Genomic DNA, 24,771 nt, shown 5'->3' with positions numbered 1-24,771 from the left:
TGCTTCCCAAGAAGATAAGCAACAAGCAAAAACTGCTTATCTGACGTATAATTTGACTAGTTGTGAGTATTGAAATGTATCTATATTTACTGAGAAATTGAACATCCAAAATTCTAAAAACAACATTTAGTAATGCTGCAGTAACTCTAATTACAGTTTTTATCAAAGAATGATTCCATGAAGAAGTTTACATCCATTCTAATATTTTAAAAAGTCAAAAGCCCATTGGATTTTTTCTCTAATCTTTGTAGATATCAATTGACAATCAATAGTAATTATTGGGAACTAGTTCTGGTCCACTTTGATTATGAAGCTGTAGTATATGGGCCAGATTCAACCATGGCCAGAGCTAAGTGCGTGCAGGATACACACTCAAGCATTACTTGTTGGCTGTCTGCTACCTGCCAGCACTGTTGAGGCTGTTTACAGCTGGAGATGCTTCAAGGATTTCTTAATTTTTCTTCTGGTTCTTTTTTTTTTTAAAGAAATAACAGTGGTTTGTTTACTCTTTGGAATATTAGATAGCATTAAAAATGCACAATATGGGTAAATATTAGAAACCACAATTTTTTTATTGAAGTATAGGTGACATACAACATCATATTACTAGTAGTTTCCAGTGAAGACAGTGCCTGGACACCTGGACACCTTACGAAGTGACCACCACAAGACAAAAGTCAAGCTCAGCAGCAGTTGTGACAAGACCTGGTGTAGTGTATGTCTGTCCTTACAAGGCACTTCCGGTGACCAGGTGCTTCTGTTTTCTGTGCACCACGACCTACAATCACCTCAGTCTAGGAAAATGTGTTAAAAATCATGCTGTGTTTTGATCTTGAGAAGGGAATGCAATGCTAAGGACAGGCTCAGGGCCGGGGCACCTCTTGGCCCCGCCAGCTGTGTGATCTTCGGAGAGGTTCACCACCCTGAGCCTTTTTCCCCATTTCCGAGTGAAATTAGGGCAGCATTTCTCACTGTCTGACCTTTGGCTGCTTGTATCGGATTTATAACAAGTGCTCACTTTTAGTGAGCAAACTCCTGCCTCTCTGCCTCTCTCCAGACCGCAGAGTCAGGACTGAGGGAGCCGGCCGCCAGCCTGTCCAACAGGTCCCCAGGGGTTTCTCCCGACACCGAAGCTGAGGAACGGGGGCTGCATGTTAAATGGAGCCATGTTTCAATTCAGCTCAGCTTCACTTTGAGAAATGTGGGTCAGGGTCCACAGACAAGACACTAGAAAGACACCTTCTCATTTCTCCTCCTCTTCCTGGCATTTGGGAAGAAAGGGTGTCCACCGTAAGAACAGCGAGCAGGGGAAGGTGTGACCTTCAGCCCCGCCCGGAGACATGGGAGGGAAGGGCATGCTTCCTGGACATTCCTGTGTGCCAGCCTGTGCCAGGCGGTGCACAGTTACGACATGCAATCCCACCATGGCCCCTGAAGAAGGAAACGTGTGACCCCGTTGTACAAATAGAAGAATGGAGGCGCAGAGGGGCTAAGGATTCATTTAAGGTCACAGAGCTCGTCGGTGGGAAAGTGTCCTTGGCCAGTGACACGGTCAGGAGACCCTGGTCCTTAGAGGCACCTCCGTTCACCTCAGCTGCCTTTTAGTCACTGCCCTGGGGAAATAAAGGTGTTCTCGTAACTTCGAAGTCAGGGGCTGTTGTTACAGAGCAGAATGGCCATCGCAACTGACATGTAATTAGCTGGGCACTTACTGTGTACACGCATGCATTTGTTCCCACGCCAATCCTATGAGGTAAGTTCGGTAACTCACCTACTAGATAAGTGCTATTATTATCTCCCATTTTACAGATGAGAATACTGAGGTACAGAGCTTATGTAACACACACAAGGTCACATAGCTCGTAAGTGGAGGAGCTGGGATTCCTCCCAGGCAGCATGACGCCAGCCAGAGCCGGGAGTTTAACCCCTGCATCTGCTGCCGCTCGATGAGCGAGGGCTGTCTGGCCACTGCACCTGGGGGACGGGCATGTCCATGGCTCCCTCAGCGTTGCTCTTACTCCAGACCTTGTTGTACCTGCTGGTGCTCTCAGCCACGGTTGTTAGGAAGGTGCCTGTCGGCGTTAGGGACCAGTTGACTGGCACAGCCTGGCGGGGCACGGAGCAGCCCTGGGGTGCCTCCGAAGGGCACTGCCTCCTGTGGAGCGGAGCCCGCCAGGTAGGACTGCCACGCGGATCCGTGTTCCGGGAGAGCCGCTGTCTGAGTTGTCATGCAGGGGAGGGCCCTTGAACCTGTTTGGCTTCCTCGGTGCGAATGCAGGGCACACCTCGCCTTCACAAACACGCACCTGTGCCAGGTGGCGATGATGGGGAAACGCCGAAACTGACCCGGGGACGTGGGAGCGCTCGGCGCGTGGGCTGAGGTCCACTCGGGCAGCCTGTTGCCAGCGTGGGGGAGCCCAATTGCATGAAACGACCTTAGGTTTGTCCCAGTTACTGCCTTTGCAGACTCCTGGGCCTTGTCTGTGATTTCAGTAATCAATCCGCATTCGTCACTACCAGCCCTTTGTTTAAAATCAGTGACTTGCCGACATGCTTGGGAAATTAAAACAGTGTTGGCCACCTTGTCTCTTTCGGTGTGTGTGCAACTGTCATCATAACGAGAAGGCAGGAAGCGTGGAGAAGCAGGAGGGTGCTCGGGTGGAGGAGGGAGCGTGCCGTGCCCGGAGCAAGCACGGCTCTCTCAGGTACTAACTCATTTAATCCTCACAACGCACGCTGTTCTGTTTTGTTACTTTAACAAGTGAGGCGACGGGAGGGTAAATGAGGTAAACAATCCGGCCCAGTGAAACGGCTCACCAGCAGTGGAGGAATCACTGGGCAGTTTGGCTCCAGAAATAACAGTATCTGCCCGCATGTCTTCATCCAAAAAAAACTTGTTGTGTTCCTACTAAGGGCTAGGATTTCTGATGTGCGCTCATTATCAATAGTATAATATTCAGCACTAGTCCCTTCCCGTGGCCTGTCCTAAAGATTCTCTCATTTGTCCGTTTGTGTGTAGGTGTGTATTGTGTTCATTTTAAAGGAATATGTCTGATGTCACTTTCTATGATATATTTGTGGAAGATGCTGGGACCTTGTAATATGAGCATACCCAGAATTCCTAAAGTTACATGTTACTCCTTCCTACAATAATAGGAAAAGCAGTTTGGAATACTTTCTTAGCTCTGCAATATAGGAAATCTCACCAACAGAATCAGGATTTTGTAATCTCACACACACACACACACACACACACACACACACACAAATACTGTGCTTCAAATCTATAGCTCAAGAATCTATCTCATGATCATAAGCTATTTTCATACCAAAAAGAGTTTAAGAAATGTTGAAGATTAGGCCACTTTCTTGGATTTTACCACATGCTTTGATATATTAAATGCTTCAAGAAGTTCTTCAACATAAAAACGTGTGATTTTTTTTAACCCAATATTTTCCAAACTTACTTGCACATGAAATTCTTCTTTCAAACAATACTTATAATGGACTGCTGATCACACTTTTAAAAGTAGAGTCCTAAGTATATTCTGTCATATTAACAATAAAGCAAAAATACATAACTGTAAGCCTCCTGGGTGTTGGCCTCTGTTAGAGCTGGCCACAAGATAAAACCTGGGTCAGTTCTGGTTCTTTGAACAAAACTTTTGGAGTCAGTCGAGCTGTTGACCTGGTTATGGGGCAGTCAGGGCCTCACCTCCAGGCTGAGCGGGACACACCACATCAAGATGGGAGAGAAAATGGGTCCATACGCCTCACTCGATGTCATTATGCTCCCTTTCTTTTCTCGTTAGCGCTCAGCTCTTTGTGCTCTGAAGAAATGTAGAGGCACACCTGAACCAAACATGGTAATCCTATCAAAAAGTAGTTATTGCAGGCTATCCATCCTGATCATGTTTACCCTCCCTCTTGCGCCTTTCTCGACTGAGACCTTGCTAGGCGTGCCCTGTCGTTGGCAGACTTGGTGCTTCTCACTGCGGGCAACACGCCCTCTCACACGCGGAGCTGCAGCCTGATGTGGGGTGTCCTCGGAACCTCGGTGGCACTGGCGTCTGACTGGGAATGGGGCGGCTCCGAAGCTCTCCTAAAGGCCCACAGGGCTGAGGGCACTTTGGCCCCATGTCCATGAAAATGAGAGTGTATCTTTCCACCCCACACTCCACCAACTTCAGGGAAAATCCCTGCAAGACTTTACTGAACTATGAAAAGATAAATATCTTAGATTATTATTTCTAATAGTGGGCAGCTTACACCGCCTAAATGCACTTCAACAGAGATTAACTAAATTACAAGCCATTCATATGCTAGGATCCTGTGCAGCCATTAACGAGGGCAGAATAACCCGACCGACCTGAAGCACGCCCAGACCGCACTGTGGCTTTAACAAAGGACTAAGTGACAGAATAGCAAACCTGGGTGACTGCTTGAACTTTGTCATTTGCTTTTATGTATATAAAATGTACTCGTAGGGAAAACCAGAAAAATCTATAGTGGAGTGTAAATAGTGATTATTCTGGGAGTGAGCGTTCTATGGAAGAGCTCTTCCTCTCTAGGAATGCTAAGTGATATCCTAGCTAATAAAGAGGGAATATGCTAATTGACCCTCATGCCATCGCAAAGATGGCGGCACCCACAGCCAATAAGGAGGAAATATGCTAATTGACTGTCACGCCCTCAAAGATGGTGGCGCCCACAGCCACAAGATGGCGGCGCCCAGTCCCCTCAGCCCCGCTAGGGTGGCAGGCGTGCAGCAAGGCTGGGCCTGCCCCCAGGCGGGCCTGGCCGCTCCACGCTCCTGCCTCCGGAGTCCCCCAGTCCCCTCAGCCCCCCAGCCGCCCAGGACCGCCCGAGGCTCAGGTAACCAGGGCCGGCCGAGGCTTGCGCTGCTGGCAGTGGCAGCAGCAGAGGTGTGATGGAGCGTCGCCTTTCCCTGATCGCCGGGTCGCCCTGAGGGCTCCCGGACTGTGAGAGGGGGCAGGCCGGGCTAAGGGACGCCCCCTCCAGTGCATGAATTTTCATGCACCGGGCCTCTGGTTCTTTCATAAGAAGCTTGAATTAGTTTTCAATCAGGAAAGCAAAGACAAAAATAGTTATTGTATTCATTAAACTTTGTCTCTTTAAAGCTGTAGGAAGAGAATAGACATTTGTTGATCACATTCTCTCCACTAGAAAAACTGTCATCTTTCTTACTGGACAAAGCAGAATGGAAGTTTTATCTAGGAAAGCAAAGGGAAGGTCGACTCAAAGACAACTGACAGAATCGGTTTTTCTGATTGAAGAAAATATAGAGAATTCCGAAAACTACAATCAATCAAAAAAAAAAGAATTAACACATAATTCCAATGCTAGAGCATTAATTGCATTATTTTGACCTATTTCTTTCTTTTGAGTGTATATTTTTCTTAGTTAAGATCAGTTATTGCTGACATTTTACATTTTATTAGACTTTTCACTTTTTACTCATATATGATATACTAGTAGCCCATTTGCAGGAAAAATCCTGCAAGCGGCCACTATGGCCGCATGCGCTGCCGCCGCCGCCGCTGTTGCGGCCACCGCATCTGCACCCACGCGCCGATGCCACCCGCCCCGCTCCATCCTGCTCTGCCCTGTTCTTCCCCACCCCACCCGGGCTTCCCCTCTGGCAGCCATCTTGCTTTCCGCTTTTCCTCCGTCTTCCTTCTAAGTTGTCTTCAGTCTTCATTCCTCCCTCCCTCAGCGTATGCAAATTAACCGCCATCTTTGTTGGGTAATTTGCATACTCACCCTGATTGGCTGGTGGGCGTGGCTTTGGATGGTGGGCGTGGCTTGGGCGTAGCGAAGGTGCGGTCAATTTGCGTATTACTATTTTATTATATTAGATTTGCCTACTTTGACCTCATCTTGCCCACTTTTCTTCCTATATTCTCTATGGTCTTAGATTATAAGATCAGTATACAACACAGGGAAGGATGCAGAGAAACTTTGAAAATTCACGTGTGTTTCATTAAATATAAACTTGCAGGTTTTCTTTATGTTGCAATCTCCGAGTGTGTTTGCCCGGATGTTAGGTAAAAGGTTGTTGAATGGATAAATACGCAAACGTGTGGATGATTAAAGAATGAGCAAATGAATGGCAAGATCGAGGCATTTTAGGACATAAAATCAAGAAGACTTAGTACCTCCCACACTTAACATCTTAGCCTGCCCTGCTCCCTAGAGAAGCTGTATAATGCACTGGTGTTGAGTTTAGACCAGTGATGGCGAACCTATGACATGCGTGTCAGCACTGACACGCGTAGCCATTTCTGATGACACGTGGCCGATGAGGCGGCCACATGCCGAGAATGAAACATTTGCTGCTCCTGAGGATGAAACATTTGCGAAATAATGTTTTTTCCTCAAAGTGACACACTACCCGAGTTATGCTCAGTTTTTTGGCGAAGTTTGACACACCAAGCTCAAAAGGTTGCCCATCACTGGTTTAGACAGAAGCCAGCATGCCTGGGTTCAAAGGCCTGGCCTTGGCTCTAACCTGGGCATGTTACTTACATTTTTAAGCCTCAGTTTTACCAACTGTAAAGTGGGGGCAATAATAGTTCCTACCTCAGTGGATAAGTTATGGTATGTAGAATAGTATCTGCGCACAGACTGTTTTGCTATTAATATTTTTGCTATTATTACCACTGCTGTTACATATCAAGCCCCTTAATAGGACACACAGCCCTAGCTATCACTCCATCCTCTTCCCACACTCACCCTGTGGTCACACTGAAATGACTTCTCACTCCTGATTAACACTGTCTTTCTCAAGCTCCCCGCCTTCTCGATCTGCTTGCGCCTCTGCTGAAGGTGTTTCTCTGGTTTCTGTGCTGAGTGCCTTTCTCTCTCCCTTCATTTCCCTCCGGCACGTTTCCACCCCTGCTTCAGACTCAGCCCAGGGCCCTGCCCCTAACCGCTGCGCTCCTGGCCTTGTGTGCGCTATCGCCCACTTCCTCCGGGCTCAGCTCTTCCAGCCTCCGGGACAGCCTGTCTCCTCCTCCCTCTCTGCTCCCCGTGGCCAACTCTTTGCTTACGTGTCTGCCTCTCCAGAACCTGACTGACTCCTTGGGACCAGGGTCGGCTGCAACTCATCTTTATGTCCCCTCCACTGGCACAGAGCTGGCATCCGCCAGAGCCCCCAGTAAATATTGGTCAAGTGAGCAAAATACATGTAGTTTACACTAGTAACTAACGGATCAAGTTTTTCAAAATGGACTCGTGAAAAGATCGAGTTAAATTGAAAGTCAGTTTTGAGTAACAATCATAAAATAAGACTTCTTCAGCTTTCCATTTTATTTTGTTTTCACTACCCACGATAGAGCTTCTGCCCTAAACTCAGTTTTCCAGAGTTGGAGTGGTACTTGTGTCCTTTGAACTTCACATGCTGAGCCAACAGGAACACCGTTTGGCCGCCCTGGTCAGATTCAAGCTCACGCATTCGCCTTGGCTGCACAGTCGCTGGAGAATCGCTGTGAAATCAGCTACAAAGACAGGCAGCTCTGCTCTTGGCTTCATGCATCTTTTCTTGGAATTCCAAGAAAATGAGTCATCCACTTGTGATTGCCTCGAGGACAGTGAGTGAATACAGAGGGAGTCCAGTTCATGCTAAAATATTGGAGCCAAGTCTTCCGATAGATCCCCCACCCCACCGTTCCGCCAGACCACAGGGGCTCCTGCTTCCCTCGGCGGAGCCAGCAGTGTCGTGCGGGCAGAGCCGGGACGGGAGAACAGTTGGAGAAACGCACCAGCCCAACAGTCACAGTGAGCACCTGCACAATCAGAATGGGACTGTGACTTAAGAAACATTCTCCTAAAACCTAGGAAGATGTTTTGATAATTTAGTGCTCCCCAGCTGCCTGCTCTTGTCAAAGGGGTTTTTATTCTTTTTTTTTTTTTTTTTTTCCTAAAAGATTACATGGGGAAGTAGGGATTACAGGCCTGGGGAAGTAGGAGGCTGGGGTGGGACTCCATCCTTTGGGCAACAAAGTTGTTAATCTTTCCACGATAATAGGCAGTTCTTTTATATATATATATTTTATTGATTTTTTACAGAGAGGAAGGAAGAGGGAGAGTTAGAAACATCGATGAGAGAGTAACATCAATCAGCTGCCTCCTGCACACCCTCCACTGGGGATGTGCCTGCAACCAAGGCACATGCCCCTGACCGGAATCGAATCCGGGACCCTTGAGTCCACAGGCCGACGCTCTATCCACTGAGCCACACCGGTCAGCTCAAAGGGGTTTTTAACGTGCACGTTCCTGGGAAGGCTCTTACTGCCCCTATCGTAACGCCTTCAGTGAGAGGCATTCGCCGCAGCTCAGTGTGACCTCACAGAACTTGAAGCGATTCCTCTGTAACCAGTCCACTCTGTCAGCACCATACACCTGGCTCTCACCCTGGCATTACTCTGTCTAGTTCAACAACTGACAATGTGAGTCGTTATGAAGAACTGAAATATATCTGGCATATCTGCTAACCTGACAGAGTGTTAGCCTTTGGGGTTTGAGGGTGTTTGCACATGTCAGTGTGCGTGCGTGCGTGCGTGCGTGCGTGTGTTAATCCTCAAGCTCATTTCAATATGCTGGAATGATTTAAAGCAAGCGTCCTCAAACTACGGCCCGCGGGCCACATGCGGGTGTTTTTGCCGTTTTTTTTTTTTACTTCAAAATAAGATATGTGCAGTGTGCATAGGAATTTGTTCATAGCTTTTTTTAAACTATAGTCCGGCCCTCCAACGGTCTGAGGGACAGTGAACTGGCCCCCTGTTTAAAAAGTTTGAGGACCCCTGATTTAAAGGGTCAGAACTTGAATTTTGCAGGCTGTAAATTCTGTCCATGGAAAGGTGAGCGTGCCTTCTCATTGATATTTACCAAGTGAAGTCACTAAACTAAACATCAGAGTTGGTTTGAAAAGGAGCGGGTGCAGAAGGAACAAAGAACTCTGGTGCCGCATTTTAAAGGGCTGTTGGAAGCTTATAATAAACCCTGCACCGTCCTGTTTCATGTGGCTTTCCCTCTGTTTTCCTAACGTGGAAATGATGTGTCTCAAGCTGTGGACTTTCAGATATATGCTGCCTTGTGCATTTGTGAGAATCAGAGTTGCCATAATAATAGTTAAAACACCTGCCAATTTTAATCCTCAGGGACTCTCCTGAGGATGGTAAAGGGGAAGATGTCGGGTCCTCCATGAAAACCCGTGGGCCCACAGAGGTAAAAGGCCATGGTCGTGGAGTGGGGGACAAGGAAACACCCTGCAGTGGGCACCGCCAGGGGAGAGGGGTTTACACAGAATGGAGTCTTTGTTCACTGATGTGCTGCCAGCACAAGTAGCCTCTCAAATATTCGTTGAATTCATTGAAAGGAGCTACCGAGGATCCAATTGGAAGCCCTGCGTTTCACAATGGCAGCACTCAGCATGAATTATCTTAAAACATTTAAACCCAATATTCATACTTTTGATAAACCATCGCCTCAGAAATGGGCTATAAGAGTATCATTACAGCTAAATGGTGACTCAAAAAATTTCATAAAAATACTATGTGATAAATGCTTGAATGGCAGTAGGAGGTAGAAGGTTCAATCAGCTGAAAATATAAAATTTTAAACCCTAAGGATGGATGAAAAGACCCTGTAAGTCATTTTCTCGATTTATTTTATAAATCAAACTAGAGGCCCGTTGCAGGAAGATTCCTGCAATAGGGCTTCCTTCGGCGGTCTCCACTGCCCCACCTGCTTCCCTCCCTTCTCCCCCTCCTGCTTCCCTCCCTTCTCCCCTGCCCCTTCTGCTCCCTCCCTTCTCCCCCAACCTTCCTGCTCCCTCCCTTCTCCCCCAACCTTCCTGCTCCCTCCCTTCTCCCCCAAACCTCCTGCTTCCCTCCCTTCTCCACCGCCCGCTTGCTTGCTTGCTTCTCCGCAGCTTCGCTCCCTTCTGCAGCACTTGGCTTCCTTCTACGCTGTCTTCAGTCTTCACTCTGCACCTGTATATACAAATTAACCGGCATCTTGGTTGGGTTAATTTGCATACTTGCTCCTGATTGGTTGGTGGGCGTGGCTGGTGGGTGTAGCAGAGGTACAGTCAATTTGCATGGTTCTCTTTTATTAGATAGGATTTCATTGTACATTTCTAGCTTTTGAAAATGCTTAGGTTGATGTCCTTGAAGACAAATCATGTAATTCAAAAGGAATATGGCAAAGAAACTTCCAAAAACAAATTTACCCATACCAACTATTTCTTTCTATCCATCCATTTACCTGTCCACTTATCATCTATCTGTTATATTTTTAAGCCATTCTAGAAGCAGATGTAACCTGCTTTTCTGGGTATGCAGGAGGTTTGAAGAGCTGTCTTTATATTTTTCAGAAAGAAGATTTTTGAATAGAAGACTTCCATTTCATAATTAAGTCGGCCTAATACATAATGCTTTGCAATATGGATTCATTGTATAATAGAGTGAGATATCTATTTCAGGCAACCTATTGAGTTGGGCGCAGATAGTTACCATTTTAGACCTTATGAGTATAGTTTATCTCAGCTAAAGTGAAGTCAGTAAGTATTTCAAACTAACCAGCTTTGTTACTCCTTGGAGAGACATTCTAAGTGTGGTTTGATGCGAGCCATGGAAGGGGTGAGGGCTGCAGAGAGGAGGTCCCAACTGTCTGGCATCCAATCCTGGCTCTACCACTTACAGGCTGGCTGGCCGTAAGCTTCTCTACCTTCCTGAGCTTTAGTCCCCTCACCTGTGGAGTGATTGTCCTGGGAATTCAGTGAATCCACCTGTGTCAACCTCTTGGAACAGATGATTAGCATCTAAGTGTTTCTTGTTTTTGTTGTTGTTTTTGGCACTATTATTCTAAAATTCCCAAGAGGACTGCTATAAAATGCTCTCAGTTATAAAAATTATTTGAGCATAAGCAACCACACTTATGGCACAAAGGGAGAATGCTGGTGAAAATATTTTCAATAAGATATGTCCTATTGGGGAAGAAATTATAAATGGGAGGCCCAACCAGATGAATGCATAATAGTCCTGAAAATAAAAGTATCGCTGCACGTCTACTCATGCAAACCATCCAGACAGGATGTGAACGTTAGCAGGGCTTCTTCATTCGAAGGCTCAGTTTTAACATCATGACCATAACTTTCTGGCTCCTGATTCATCCTTTTCTCCCTCTAATCATCCTTGATTATCTGGTAAGCACCTTGTACTTAAAAAACTATATATGACTAGTTTCCATCCGAACACTCCACGCCTACAAATTCAAATTGTAATTGTAAGTGGGTGCCAGTGTGCATCGGAGCAATTAGAACGCTGTGGTTCAAGTCTGCTGCACAAGGGCGAGAGCAGCAGCTGAGAGCTGGGTTCCGAGCCTTTGTTCATGATGATGATTCGTCCGTTCGCCCATTGTCTCCCTGCACACTTATCAGATGTGGGTGCCTTGAACTTCCACACTCATTAGCAGAGCCTGACCTAGTTAGGCTCCCTGCCTTTCTTGTGTTGCAGAACAATTGGGCCTTAGATCACCACGCCTTTAATTTCAGGGCGGTGTCTTAGACATCCACTCCCTTGCTTTGAAAATATGTTGGTGGAAGAGTTTATAAAAAGGATTGGTGGAGCCCTAGCTGGTTTGGCTCAGTAGATAGAGTGCCGGCCTGTGGACTAAAGGGTCCCAGGTTCGATTCCAGTCAAGGCCACATGCCCAGGTTGCAGGCTCGTTCCCCAGTGTGGGGCATGCAAGAGGCAGCCGATCAATGATTCTCTCTCATCATTGATGTTTCTATCCCTCTCTCTCTCTCTCTTCCTCTCTAAAATCAATAGAAATATAAAAGGTTGATGGAGCCTGTCTTCTGATATTGACCATGTGATAATCTCATTCTTCCTGCACTTAAAAGGAATAAAATGGAACCTCAAGACCTCAAAATTGGAGGAAAGTAAAAGTAAGAACTGGGGAGAAGGAGACTCAGTCCTGGTGATTTCTTTCAGCCTCATTTGGTAGAGCATTGTCGTCAAAAGGCTTCATTTTTAAGTATAGATGAATATGTTGAAATATTTATTATGTCCACTCTGTGCCAGGCACAGTACAGGTGCTGCTGGCTGTGCAGCGACGAGCTGAACAGATGTCTGTCTGTTGTGCAGTTTAGCATTTTATGAGATCTGTCCCACATTTCACAAACTGTGTATATCTACTCTGTATTTATTGTTGAATGTGTAGTTATTGAAATTTTTCTAATTGTCTCAATAATGTTCTCTATAGCCTTTCCTCCTTTTCTGATCCAGGACCCAGTCCAGGATCACACACTGCATTTCGTCCTCAGGACACTTTAGTCGCCAGAACTGGAGACGGGTGCCCAGTCTTTCTTTGGCTTCTCTTGCACTGGTATTTTTGGGAGTCATTGCCTTGCAGATTACCTCTCACTTCAATTTGTGAAATATGGATGTGTCTAAGTCAGCAATTCCAAACATGTATCATGCTGGACATGTATCAGAGTCACCTGGGAACTTGGTGAGAGTGCAGAGAGCCACACTGGTTTCGTCCTACCTGCTCCAGTGGGCGGGGCCTCCCTGTGCTCTCTGTGAGCTCTCAGGGTTACTCTGCTAACACCAGCCTGAGAGCCTCTAGTCTAACCTAACCCCCTGTGGCAGGAACACTGCATAAGCAATGTGGAGTCCTTCCCAGTGTGTCTCACCAGGAGGCTTCACTTTCGCATGCCTTGGTGTTGGTGAAGGTGGTATCTGCCAGTTTTCTCTTCACCTTCTCCCCTGAGTGATTAGCCACTTGTCTGGAACTGACACATGGAAGCTGCTTGGCTCTGCAGCTTCCCAAGTCTTTGACCCAATGCTCTTGGCCTCCAATGGGGACTTGCTAAGTCAGCACAGGTGATGATTGTAAATGGTGAGTCTCTAATTCTTCCACCTTCAGCATTCCTTAGCATTCATCTGTAAAGAATCAGTTTCCCTTCTTCTCCATCTTGACCTTTGAAAAAGACTTTTTTAAGTCATCATGGACTCATGGACTCCTTTGTATTCAATGTATTATAATCCATTCTGTCACTCATTTAGATGCTCAAAATGCTTCCATTTTTTTTTCTTTTCTTTTTCTTTTTTTTAAGTGGAAAAGCTAGAAGCCAAGATGTGGTTTCTATTAAATTAGTTAGAAGTTCATCCAAAGAACAAAAACATGTGTCACCTGTCCACCTAAAAGTAAAATGCACTTTACAAACCATACCTGGGCTGATCCTGAGAAAGCATGGTCTGGTTGGTGTTCCCGCATTCCATTTCCATGTCCGTATGTTTGTTTGTATTGTCCTCCCACAGTCAAACACGTGTCCACATGCTGCTAACTTTCTCTTTGCTCCTATCTTCACTCTGATCAAGTTTCTGAGAAGCAGTCTGCCCAGATACTGTGGTCATACTGCTTATGTCTTTGAAACTGTGATACACACCCACAAAAAAACCTGTACTTGTTTGCTTTTCTTGTAATGCCTCTTTTACTTTTTTCAAAGCATCTTTAATATCCGGGGGTTTTTTTGTTTGTTTGTTTTTGTTGTGTTTTGTTGTTGTTGTTGTTCTCCAAACTCCATGAGGTTGTGAGACAGATATTATTATTGTCCTTTTATATTTTTAGAAAGTAAAGCCAGGAAAGTAAAAGACTCTTTGACATCTAGCACCTCATTATGTTTAGCATTTTGAGTTTATATATCTACTCCTGCCAACCCAGGTGCTATGCTTCCAGGTCCTATTGTTGTCGCTGGGGAAGCCTGAGTTAGGTTTTCATGGTTCAGAGGCTGGGATTCTGTACTGAGTTGAAAACCAAGTCAAATAAACTGTATAGTGAATCAAGAAATACAAGAAGCATTCTAGAAAGAAAGAAAGAAAGAAAGAAAGAAAGAAAGAAAGAAAGAAAACAAAAAGACATATAGTATATTCAAAAATGGCAGCGGAGTAAGTGGAAGCTACACTGACATGCTCCCAGAACCAAATTGGAATTACAACTAAAATACAGAAAAACCATCCTGAATAAACAACTGAAAACTAGCTGAAGAGAAGCCTGATAACCCAGGATGGCAGGTAGAGGCCACATAGAGACTGATAGAAAGTGCGGAGGCACAAAAGAGCTGGCCAGGCTCCCACAGGCAGCAGCTGAAGTTCCAGAAGAATATCTCAACTGTGGGAGACATCTTTCTCCTGCAGAACTTTGCTTTCCAGGTGGTTTTTGCCTGGGGGGAAGGCAGTTGACACATCCTACTGGAAAACCCCTTGTCCCACCCTGTGGAATTTCTGAGGCCCATCAAGAGACTGAGAATAACAATCATCCTGCAGGCAGAAGCACTTGCCCCATCGTGTTGGAAAACCTCTCCCCCTGTGGTCAATAGCCTGAGGTTAATCAAGTCTGAATACAATCAGACTGCATGCAGAGGCAGGTCTCTGGAGGCTTTGAGTCTTTGCCTGATCTAATTCGGGGCCCAGGACTAGGAAAAACAGAGTTTGGTGCACATCTTGGTCTTTTCCAAAGGCACCCAGCCCCAGCAGAGGGAGCCACAAGCTGTGGATTGCTGATAGCTCCAAACAGGGTATTCAGGACCAGTCAGAAACAGCATCTGACACTGTCCTGCACTAGAGATTGGGAGGTTTAGTAAATCTACGTAATACATAGACACAAACCCAAACAGGCAGCCAAAATGGGGAGACAACAAAAACAAATCCCAAATGAAAGAACAAGAGAATTCTTCAGAAGAAGAGCTAAATGAAATGGAGATAAAATTACCAGACATGGAGTTCAGAATAATGATGGCAAAGATTCTCAACAGCAAGAGAAAGGTATAGTAACTATGAAGAATGTCATAGCACTAATAAAGAACATAGTGCAAGGAATAGACAGCAGATTAAGGGAATCCAGGGATTAGCTCAGTGAATGAGAAGACAGAGTAGAAAAAAATAACTCAATCAGAGAACCAAAAAGAAAAAAAAAACAATTAAAAATCAGGAGGACAGCTTAAGGGAGCTGTGGGACAATGTGAAACGTAACAATATTCACATTATAGGAGTACCAGAAGGGGAAGAAAGTGAGCAAGGGATAAGAACGTGTTTAAAAAAATAAAGGCAGAAAACTTCCCTAACCTGGTGAAGGAAAAGGTCACACAAGTCCAGAAGGCATGTAGAGTCCCAAGGAAGAAGAACCCAAACAAGCCCACACCCAGACACATCATAATAAAAATGACAAAAAATTAAAGCCAAAGAGAGCATCTTAAAGGCAGCCAGAGAAAAGCAATTTGTTACCTATGAAGGAGCTCCCATTAGGCTGTCAGCTAATTTTTCATCAGAAACTCTACAGGCCACAAGGGAATGGCATGATGTATTCAAAGTAATGAAAAGCAAGGATCTGAAACCAAGATTACTATATCCAAGGCTATCATTCAAAATAGATGGTGAAATAAAGAGCTTTCCAGACCAGAAAAAATGGCTAAAGGAGTTTGTTGCCACCAAATAATCACTGCAAGAAACGCTCAAGGGACTGCTGTAATGAGAAGAAGAATTAGAGAGAGAAACATAGACATAAAGAATTAAAATGGCAATAAATAAGTACCTATCAACAACCTTAAATGTAAATGGATTAAATGCTCCAATGAAAAGACATAGGGTAGCTGAATGGATACAAAAAAATGACCCAAATATATGCTTTCTACAAGAGACCCACCCCCAGAACAACAGACTCACAAAAGATGAGAGTGAAGGGATGGAAAAAATGTTTCCATGAAAATGAAAACGAAAAAAAGCTGGGGTAGCAATACACATATCTGACAAAATAGACTTCAAAATGAAGGCCATCAGAAGAGACAATAAAGGTCACTACATAATTCTAAAGGGATTGATCCAACAAGAGGATATAGCCCTGGTAAACATATATGCACTCAATATAGGAACACCTAAATATATAAAAAACTTCTAGAGGACTTTAACAGAGAGATTGACAACATAGTCATAGTAGGGGACTTTAACACCACCACCACCTCCCCCCCACCCCGACTTCACTGGATAGATCTTCCAGACAAAAAATTAATAAGGTAACAGTGACTCTAAAGGACACACTGGATCAGATGGATTTTTAATTGACATTTATAGAACATTTCACCCCAGAGCTACAGTATATACATTTTTCTCAAGTGTACATGGATCATTCTCAAAGAAAGACCTCATGTCAGGACACAAAACAAGTCTCTACACATTCAAGAAGGTTGAAATCATATCAAGCATCTTCTCAGATCACAGTAGAATGAAATTAGACATCAACTACAGTAAAAACACTCAAACACATGGAGGCTAAATAGCATGTTATTAAATAATGAATGGGTTAGCAATGAGATAAAAAAAGAAATAAGAAACTTCCTGCAAAGAACTGCACCAAAATATTGTTGGGGGACAATTCCACTATGTGCCTACAAAAGGGAAACAAATTAGCTAAAACTTATTGGCATTGTTGGCTTTGGTGAAGAAGTTGAATGTAAGTTAAATACACTAAAACTAATGATCCTACATGATGATAACCAGATAAACAGTAGAATGAAAAAGCAGCCCATTTACATAGGAAAATATAAAATACTAAGTATTAACCCAAACACCAGATTATGTGATCTTTATGGTGTATATCATAAAACTTTATGATCATTATAAAGCAATTTCAATAGAAACATATTACCCCAGAAGAAGACAAATTATTTTTTAAAACTTGACAAGATTATTTTAAAATTTATTTTAAAAAATAAGTGAAAGAGACTATCAATAAGTATATAAAATTAAAGCATTTATTCCATCAAATATTGAAACATATTATAATGAAACAGTGATTACATGTTATGGAACGACACAGTAATTGAACTGTGCCCAGAACAAAGTAGATAACCATAGATATAATGATATATAAGAATGTAAGAAGCAACATGGCAAACATTAGCACAGAAAGAATCACATTGAGAGAGTCTCCGAGTGCTAGACTTTATGATAAATGCTTTATACTTGTACTTGCTTTAATGCCCTAACAACTCAGTAAAGCCAACATTATCATTCCCCATTTTGCAGGTGAGGAACTGGGTTTCAGAAAATATAACTTGCTTGGTGCCCCTCAGATTCTTGCAGTGGGAGAGAGAGGCCCAGTCCACTCTGACTTCACAGGCCGGGAGGAAGCCGGGAGGAGGCGGACACAGCAAAGGGGGACAGAATAAAGGACACAATTTGTTCCCAGTAGACGAGGAAAAGTGTTAATTTTTGTAGCTCAAATTAAATCTAGGTTGTCTCTCAAACAGGTAAGTGAACAAAGGCTTATTTCATACACAGGCAATAGCAAATAAAATGCAATTGCAAGAAAACACTCAAATTGGTTAGTAATTAAAGAATTGCAAATTCAAACAGTTTTGCACTATTGTTTTATACTTTTCTAATTAACAAAAATAATTTTATTGGTGTATAAAAATACATACATTTCCCTTAGATGAAAAAATTAGAGAGAATGTTTGATATGTTGACCTGGGTGAGTGATGGTTACATGAATGTATGCACGTCAAAATTCAGCTGTACACTAAGATTTGTGCATTTTATTGCGTGTACCTCAATAAAGGGGAAAACACTCTAAAACATAGCAAGTGATGAAATCAGAGTTATCTGTAAGAGAGAAGATAAAGGCAGGAGTCATTAGATGCCATCAGGGTTAAGGTCAGTAGAAAACATCCAGCATGGTTCATATAAATCATTGAGCCCACGACTTTGAAATTCAAGTTCTCCTAAGAGCCAAAGCAGAGAGGGAGTCATGATCAGTGGCACAGCTCACCGTGGTCATCGAGGTCCAAACAAAGCGCTGCCTGAAAGAACACAGTCACTCCTTGTCCCACGAAGCAGAGACTCCTCCCAGGCCCACGTAAAGGGACAGGAGAGGATGAAATGAACTATGTCCTTAACACACCAGGAATTTCTGAGCGTTGTTTCTGTCCTTTCTTTAAATTTATTTTTAATCCTCACCCGAGGGTATATTTACTGACTTTAGAAAGAGGAAGGGAGAGACAGAGATGTGAGAGAGAAATATCGATCCGCTGCCTCTCGTATGGGCACCAACCACCCAGGATCAAAACCACAACCTAGGAACATGCCCTGACCGGGAATCGAACCTGAGACCCTTCGGTGCACAGGAAAGTGCTGCAGCCGACTGAGCAACCGCAGCCAGGGCTCTGAGGGTTGTTTCTTATACTGATTCTCAACAGAAGCCAGTGGAGGGATGCCCAAACACAGTACCAAACACACAGTTTTATCTGCAGCAAATCTTGTGGTTCAATGCTGGAGGCTTCAGGTGATTCTAGCTTAATCCGAAAAGAAACTTAGAGAATGAAGTGGATCAGTTTTGCCCCAGGGCCCTTTGGAAATGCCTGCAGACACGTTTGGTCGTCAGGGCTCAGGCGAGGCTGCTCCTAGAATCTGGTGAGCAGCGGCTGAGCTGCTGCCTAATGCCCTGCAAAGCACAAGAGCCCTCAACAAAGAAGGACCCGGCTCGCAATGTCAGTTGTGCCACGGTTGCAAAACCCTGATTTAGAAAAGAACGAGCAATAGATCACTGAATCCATCCTCCATGAGCATGACCTCCCACAACCAGCTTGGACAGCAAGGAGGAAGTTTTGGTTCATTTGCACATGGGAGGACAGGGTACACATGTAGCTGTGGGCTGGCCTTCAGGGGCATGACAAGAATTGCCTTGCCTGGCTGGTGTGGCTCAGTCATTGAGCGTTGACCTATGAACCAGGAGGTCATGGTTCAATTCCTGGACAGGGCACATGCCTGGGTTGCAGGCTTCATGCCCAGTGTGGGGTGTGCAGGAGGCAGCTGATCAATGATTCTCTCTCATCATGGATGTTTCTCTCTCTCCCTCTCCCTTCCTCTCTGAAATCAATGCAAATACATGCTTTAAAAACTGCCTTGTTGGACAGTAGGTAGGTGTTTCCGTGGCCCCTCTGCCAGCCTAATTGTCCAAAAACTAGTCAGCTCACAGATCTGGGCTTCCTAGCCCGCCGGTCCTCCCCCACAGAGCTGTCCTCAGAAGAAAGGAGAGAGGCTCCAGGGAGCTGCACCCACCGGCTCACTCCTGTCCTTACCACATCTGCCCTTTGCACTGTGTGCAGGCCTCGTGGCAAACCACAGGCGGGCAGCTAGGCAATGTCTAAGGCATCGTTCTTGCCAGGTGGTGGTTCTCTGACCAGACCCCGAAGACCGGTGCAGCTCAACGGTGGACGCAACTGGCGACCAATGTCAAGAAGCCCCTTTCTCTCCATCCGCGGGCCTTGAGGATTCTCTTTGGTTTTAGTGCAGAATGAGTTCCCACGGAGAACAACATCGACACGTGAAAGGCAGAGCGAGTGTTCAGAAGTAGTTTTCCCGTTCGACTGCGAGTGTGGGTGCTTGATGCCGACATGTTGTCCCCCGACCGTGGAGGGGGCATTTTTGGCCTTTTTCTGACCTACCTGGTTCCAGTTGTTACCGAAGCATGTCTCCTGGAGATTCCTGGTGAGATGTTGGCACTGGAGTCGGAGCAAGTCTACTGGCGCCCGGCAGAGTGGGCGAGCGCTGGGTCGGGGCCAGCGTGGGCACCGGCTGTGGGGTTGGGAAGAACAATGAGGTCATGCCCCACGGGGTACCAGCACCCGAAAACCACGGGCTCAGGGTTTCACTAATTTCACTCCCAAATTCAAAACCTTTTTAAATTCTGTTCTCCTGTTTTGGAAGCAAAAACCTGGAGTTCATCTCGTTAGATGATGTTTTGATCAACTGAGCCAACAGGCCCAGGACGAAAACAAGGTGTCCCGTGTGGAGCCCGATCCCGGTGACCCAGCGGTTGAAGCCGTGGTGCGGTTACACGAGCCGAGGGAGCGGCACAGGGCCGGGTCCTGTTCCCCGTGACCCTGTGCCCCCGGCCACCTCATCTGCCCGGCTCGCCCGCTCCTCTGTCCGTGCCCGCCAGCCGTGTGCACCCACCGCAGGATCCCGTTACCCGCTCTCGGAGGAGATCGGGTTCTCAGGGTTGGCTTGCCTGGGCCCTATAGGGTTACCGCCGTCGCCATGCTTGTAAGTAAGAGGGATGTTCTGTCCCAGGACAGCCTGCAGCTTCTACCGTAAAGAACTTGCACATTTCAGGCATGAAATTGTACAGTTCAGTCTAAGTCTTCATTAAATTTTACCTCGTGACGTTGCTGAGAACCAGGCAAATAGTATTATTCCCGATTGCTCCATGGTTTGGTGAATTCCACGCAAAAAAAAATTATAGGCTGCCTTGAATTTCCAGAACAGAGGTTAACTGGAGGGCGAGATGGGGGCTGAGGTGTATAAAAGAACGTGAGGCTCTGCCAAATCCGCATCCCCTCTCTCCTGGATTCTGATAGGGCCCCTCCCTCCCTCCCTGCCCCCCCCCCAACTGCGGCGGGGCGCTGTGTGGGTGAGGGGTGCGGGGAGCGCAGTCCCCCTCTCCTCGGGCTGTCCCAGCCTGGCACGCTCAGGCTGCGGCTCCACATTCCAGCCTTTTTAATACGTGATGACCTTCCGCGGCGGAGACGCATTGGCAGCGTCCTTCAGAGTGTCTGTCTGAGGTCTTTTCACCCGCTGACCTTCCATTTACTCAATTGAAAAGTTGGTGTCTAAAATGTTGTTTGGATAACTCACCCAAGGTTCTGAGGAGGCCGAGCGGGTCATGGGGTATCAGAGGGTTGGCAAATATTTTCAATATATTTTATTCAGCTTTAGTCATTTCCATACCCATTTTATTTTAATTCGCTTTTTCTCTTTGGTGAGATTTTAAGACAATTTGACTTTGAGTTTCAGCCTAATGGCAAATTCAATGATGTTTTAGAGTCTCCTCTCACGCTGCATGAGTTCCCTTTACTTTGAAAGTAAGGGATGTAACCTTTGAAATGTAATGTTGGTCAGCACGCCGCTCACCTGCCGGCGCCACTGCTCCAGCATCGTTCAGCAGAAACCACTGTCTCTTGCCTGACAGACAGAAGGCCGCCGATCCACCCATGGGCCTGGCTTCCCTTTGACCGCGTGAGCGGGTTCGAGAGGTCACAGGCGAGCTCCGAGCTCACGGCCTGGGCCCTCGGTGTGTGAAGCAGAAAACCTTGAAGCAGGTCCGCTGCCTCGGGTTCCAGAAGGGACACCTAGATGCTGGTGAATGCAGTGAACGGTGTTCATTCTGTAACGTAAGAGGAACGTGGACATGACCTCTGCTGACATTGTAGTGTCCTGGGGGTTGGTTTCATTTTGTGGCTTTCGTTTTGTTTTGTTTTTGAGAACTCCAGTGAAATCGCTCAGAAACCTGAGAGAAATGCATAACCCTCCCAGACACCCTCACGGCGAACAGCTTCTGTACACCCGCTGCGTGCGCGTTTACTCCAAACCCCAGTCCCTCCCCGGCACGCTGGGTGCGGTGGGAACCTGCAGCCTGGACCCCGGGAGAAGGAGCACAGAGTGCAGGGCGATGCCCAGGCCGGGGAGGGCCATGTCGCTGAACACTGTGCCTTCAGGTTCTGTTTGTCCAGGGGCTGGGCAAGGAGTGGGTGACGGAGAATTATTTTTACGTGTGTGTATGCTTACAAGCTAGAATATCATGCACACAAACAATTTTAAACAGAGACCCTTCTAAACCACGTATTGTTGCAATATATTACATAATGCAGTAATGGTATTTACATATATCACTATATTTAATAAAATAAGTGAAGGCGCATTTGAGTATTAACAGAAGCAATCCCCCCTCCGCACATACTTATGCATCCAGCCAGGCTACTGAAACAGTAGTTCTGTTAACTGGGCCCAGAACTACTATTTAATTTCAGATCTTGAAGGATGAAAAAATAAAATAATGGAAAAGTGGTAAATTAGACCTCATCAAACTTCAACATAAAGCAACAGAATTTTAGTCTTTGAAGCATTTGCTGTAACTGCTTTTAAAAAAAATCCTCACTCGTGGATATGTTCATGATTTTAGAGAGAGGAAGGGAGAGAGAGAAACACAGTCGGTTGCCTCCCATACCTGCTCCAACCGGGACCGAACCCAAAACCCAGGTCTGTGCCCTGACCGGAACCAAACCCTCAGCCTTTCTGTGCATGGGGCAACACTCCACCCAAATGAGCCATACCGGCCAGGGCTGATAGAGCTGCTTCTTAAGGCTTCACATTTTATCCATAATGGTACAAATATTAATTCAATGATGTATCGTCGTCACAGAAGTGAATTTATTTTTTTATCTTTATTGTTGAAAGTATTACAGATGTCCCTTTTTTCACCCATTGACCCCCTCCACCCTGCTCCCATCCCCCCTCCCCAGGCCTTCACCACACTGTTGTCTGTGTCCATGGGTTATACATATATGCATGCATGTTATTTGGTTAATCTCTTCTAGGAGCCCCCCCCTCCCCCACCCCTTCTCTCTGAGAATCGTCAGTCTGTTACATGTATCCATGTCTCTGGATCTATTTTATTTGTCAGTTTATTTTGTTCATTAGATTCCACATATGAGTGAGGTCATGTGATACGTGTCTTTCTCCAACTGGCTTATTTCACTTAGCCATAATCCTCTCCAGCTCCCTCCATACTGTCTCAAAGGGTAAGAGATCCTTCTTTTTTCTAGCTGCATAGTATTCCATGGTGTAAAGCTTTTTTTATCCACTCATCTGCTGATGGGCACTTGGGCTGTTTCCAGATCATGGCTAATATAAACTACACGCTATGAACATAGGGGTGTATATATTCTTTCTGATTGGTGTTTCTGGATTCTTGGGATATATTCCTAGAAGTAGGATCACTGGGTCAAATGGGAGTTCCATTTTTAGTTTTGTGAGGAAACTCCATACTGTTTTCCATAGTGACTGCACCAGTCTGCATTCCCACCAGCAGTGCACGAGGGCTCCCTTTTCTCCACATCCTCACCAGCAACTTGCCATTTGTCGATTGTTGATGGTAGCCATTCTGATAGGTGTGAGGTGATACCTCATGAATTTATATAGTTTTAAAAATATTTACATTGTGTATAGACCAAAATAAGCATGCTATGGCACAGAGAAAAAAATTCTCAGGAAAACACTGAACTAATCTAGGAAAAGCTTTAGAGTTTAAAAATGAACCTGTAAAGATAACAATTATTCTTTTAGAAGTTGTCTGAATTTTCCTCCTCAAAGTCATTCATGTTCCTTCCAGAAGTGCTTTCTAAGCAATCTCTCTCTCTCTCTCTCTCTCTCTCACTCACACACACACACACACACACACACACACACACAATGTGGCTTCCTCTTAACCCTGGAGGCACCTCTGCTCGCCCCCTCCCTTTTCACACAATGGTACGATCTGCATCTGATCGCAGCCTGAGGTGCCAAGCCGTGACAGCTTCCCAGCTCGCTCATTTGCTGGAGGAGGGCGGCGAGTTCACCGGTGCTTTCTTTCCCCAACAGGGGCAGATCGAAGTGGACAGCGAAACCGTCTTCAGGTTGGCGGCGCTGGCTTTGCAGGTAAGAACTGACCACTGCTCCCTTCTGTTCATTGGTTTTGTGAACGGCCGGCAACTCTGAAACTTTTGCGTGGGCCGGTGGCTGATGGGTTTGTAAGCCAGCTGGCTGTTTGCCGCCGTTTGCTGTGTTCGAACAGTTTGCGTGAGCTGCGGTGAGAGACTGTCTCAAAGGAAAAGGAAATTTAGACTGCTCCAGAGGAAGAGGGGAAGGCGCTCCCGGCGCCTGGAATTCAGGAGGCGGCCGCTGTTAGGAGGCCGTACTTTACATTTAAGTTTGGTAACTTCTGTAGACATTTTCTGAGGTTGGGTTAAAGAGCCCTTTAATTCTTACAGGCCCTGGTAGCTAAAAAAAAAAACAAAAACAAAAAAACCCACCAAGTGTGCTCCATGCTGGCTTAAAAAGAGTAAACAGCATGTTCTGATGGACCCGTGTCAGGGTTTAAAAGGTGCGCCGCTCCGATAGGCAGGCATTTACCACGTGCTCTTAGAAACATAAAAGGAGAAATAATCGTCTGTGCTTTTAAAGAGATAGTTGTCTCTTCATGGCTACCGGCGATTGCTAATCCATGCCACATTCTTCCCGGTGGCCATAGAAAGTGTTCTTTGTGTACATTCTTCAAAATAAAGCAGAACTCGGGGACTGTAAGAGGGTAAATGACCAAGTAAAATTTACCTGGCGTAATTAACACACATACAAATTGATCATCTGTCTTTGTTTTATTCCAGGAAGCCAAAGGGGATTTCACCAGGTAAAGTGGTCTCTTTCCTGATATTACTGTGAGTCTTTTTTTGCTACTTTAAATAACCATGGATGCAAAATCAAAAGAAAGTAGATTCCCAGGCATGAGGCTGAGATCGCTGCCCTCTTCAAATAGAGACCTATTCTTCCTGTTAATAAATCCGGCAACGAAGCTTTCTTACCGTTTTTCAATCCAGAGTGACCGTGAATTGTAATGAGAGGCCCTCCAAGTTCTAGTTTCTGTCGTCTGTTAACACCACAAAGAAATCTATAAAAAGCCTTGGTAGCCTGTGCTGATTATTTGAAACTTATAATAATCCTGTGTTTGAAGCGTTATGCCATAAACACAAAAAGAGTAAACCGTCAGCTGCTCCGTTAAGGGATTAATGGGCTCTTTCTGCAGCTGCCCCTGCGGGGCCTCACCCTGCACACACTTGACCCGACAGTTGTAGCGTTGCCACCGAGACGC

At 45.5% G+C, this 24,771-nt stretch overlaps 1 protein-coding gene across 1 annotated transcript in view; it reads left to right on the top strand.

The window, feature by feature from the left end:
- The window catches only part of FRMD4B (FERM domain containing 4B), a 174,335-nt gene that overhangs the window by 86,198 nt on the left and 63,366 nt on the right, over positions 1-24,771 (top strand). The window contains exons 6-7 of the mRNA XM_008154153.3: positions 23,508-23,564; positions 24,290-24,312. Coding sequence (XP_008152375.2) covers positions 23,508-23,564; positions 24,290-24,312 — 80 coding nt within the window. The remainder of the gene's footprint in view (positions 1-23,507; positions 23,565-24,289; positions 24,313-24,771) is intronic.

This window comes from Eptesicus fuscus, chromosome 18 (genome assembly GCF_027574615.1).
Source record: "Eptesicus fuscus isolate TK198812 chromosome 18, DD_ASM_mEF_20220401, whole genome shotgun sequence".
In the NCBI taxonomy this organism is placed as follows: Eukaryota; Metazoa; Chordata; class Mammalia; order Chiroptera; family Vespertilionidae; genus Eptesicus; species Eptesicus fuscus.
The sequence above is the reverse complement of the archived record's forward strand: the minus strand, read 5'-3'. Positions and strand labels throughout refer to the sequence as shown.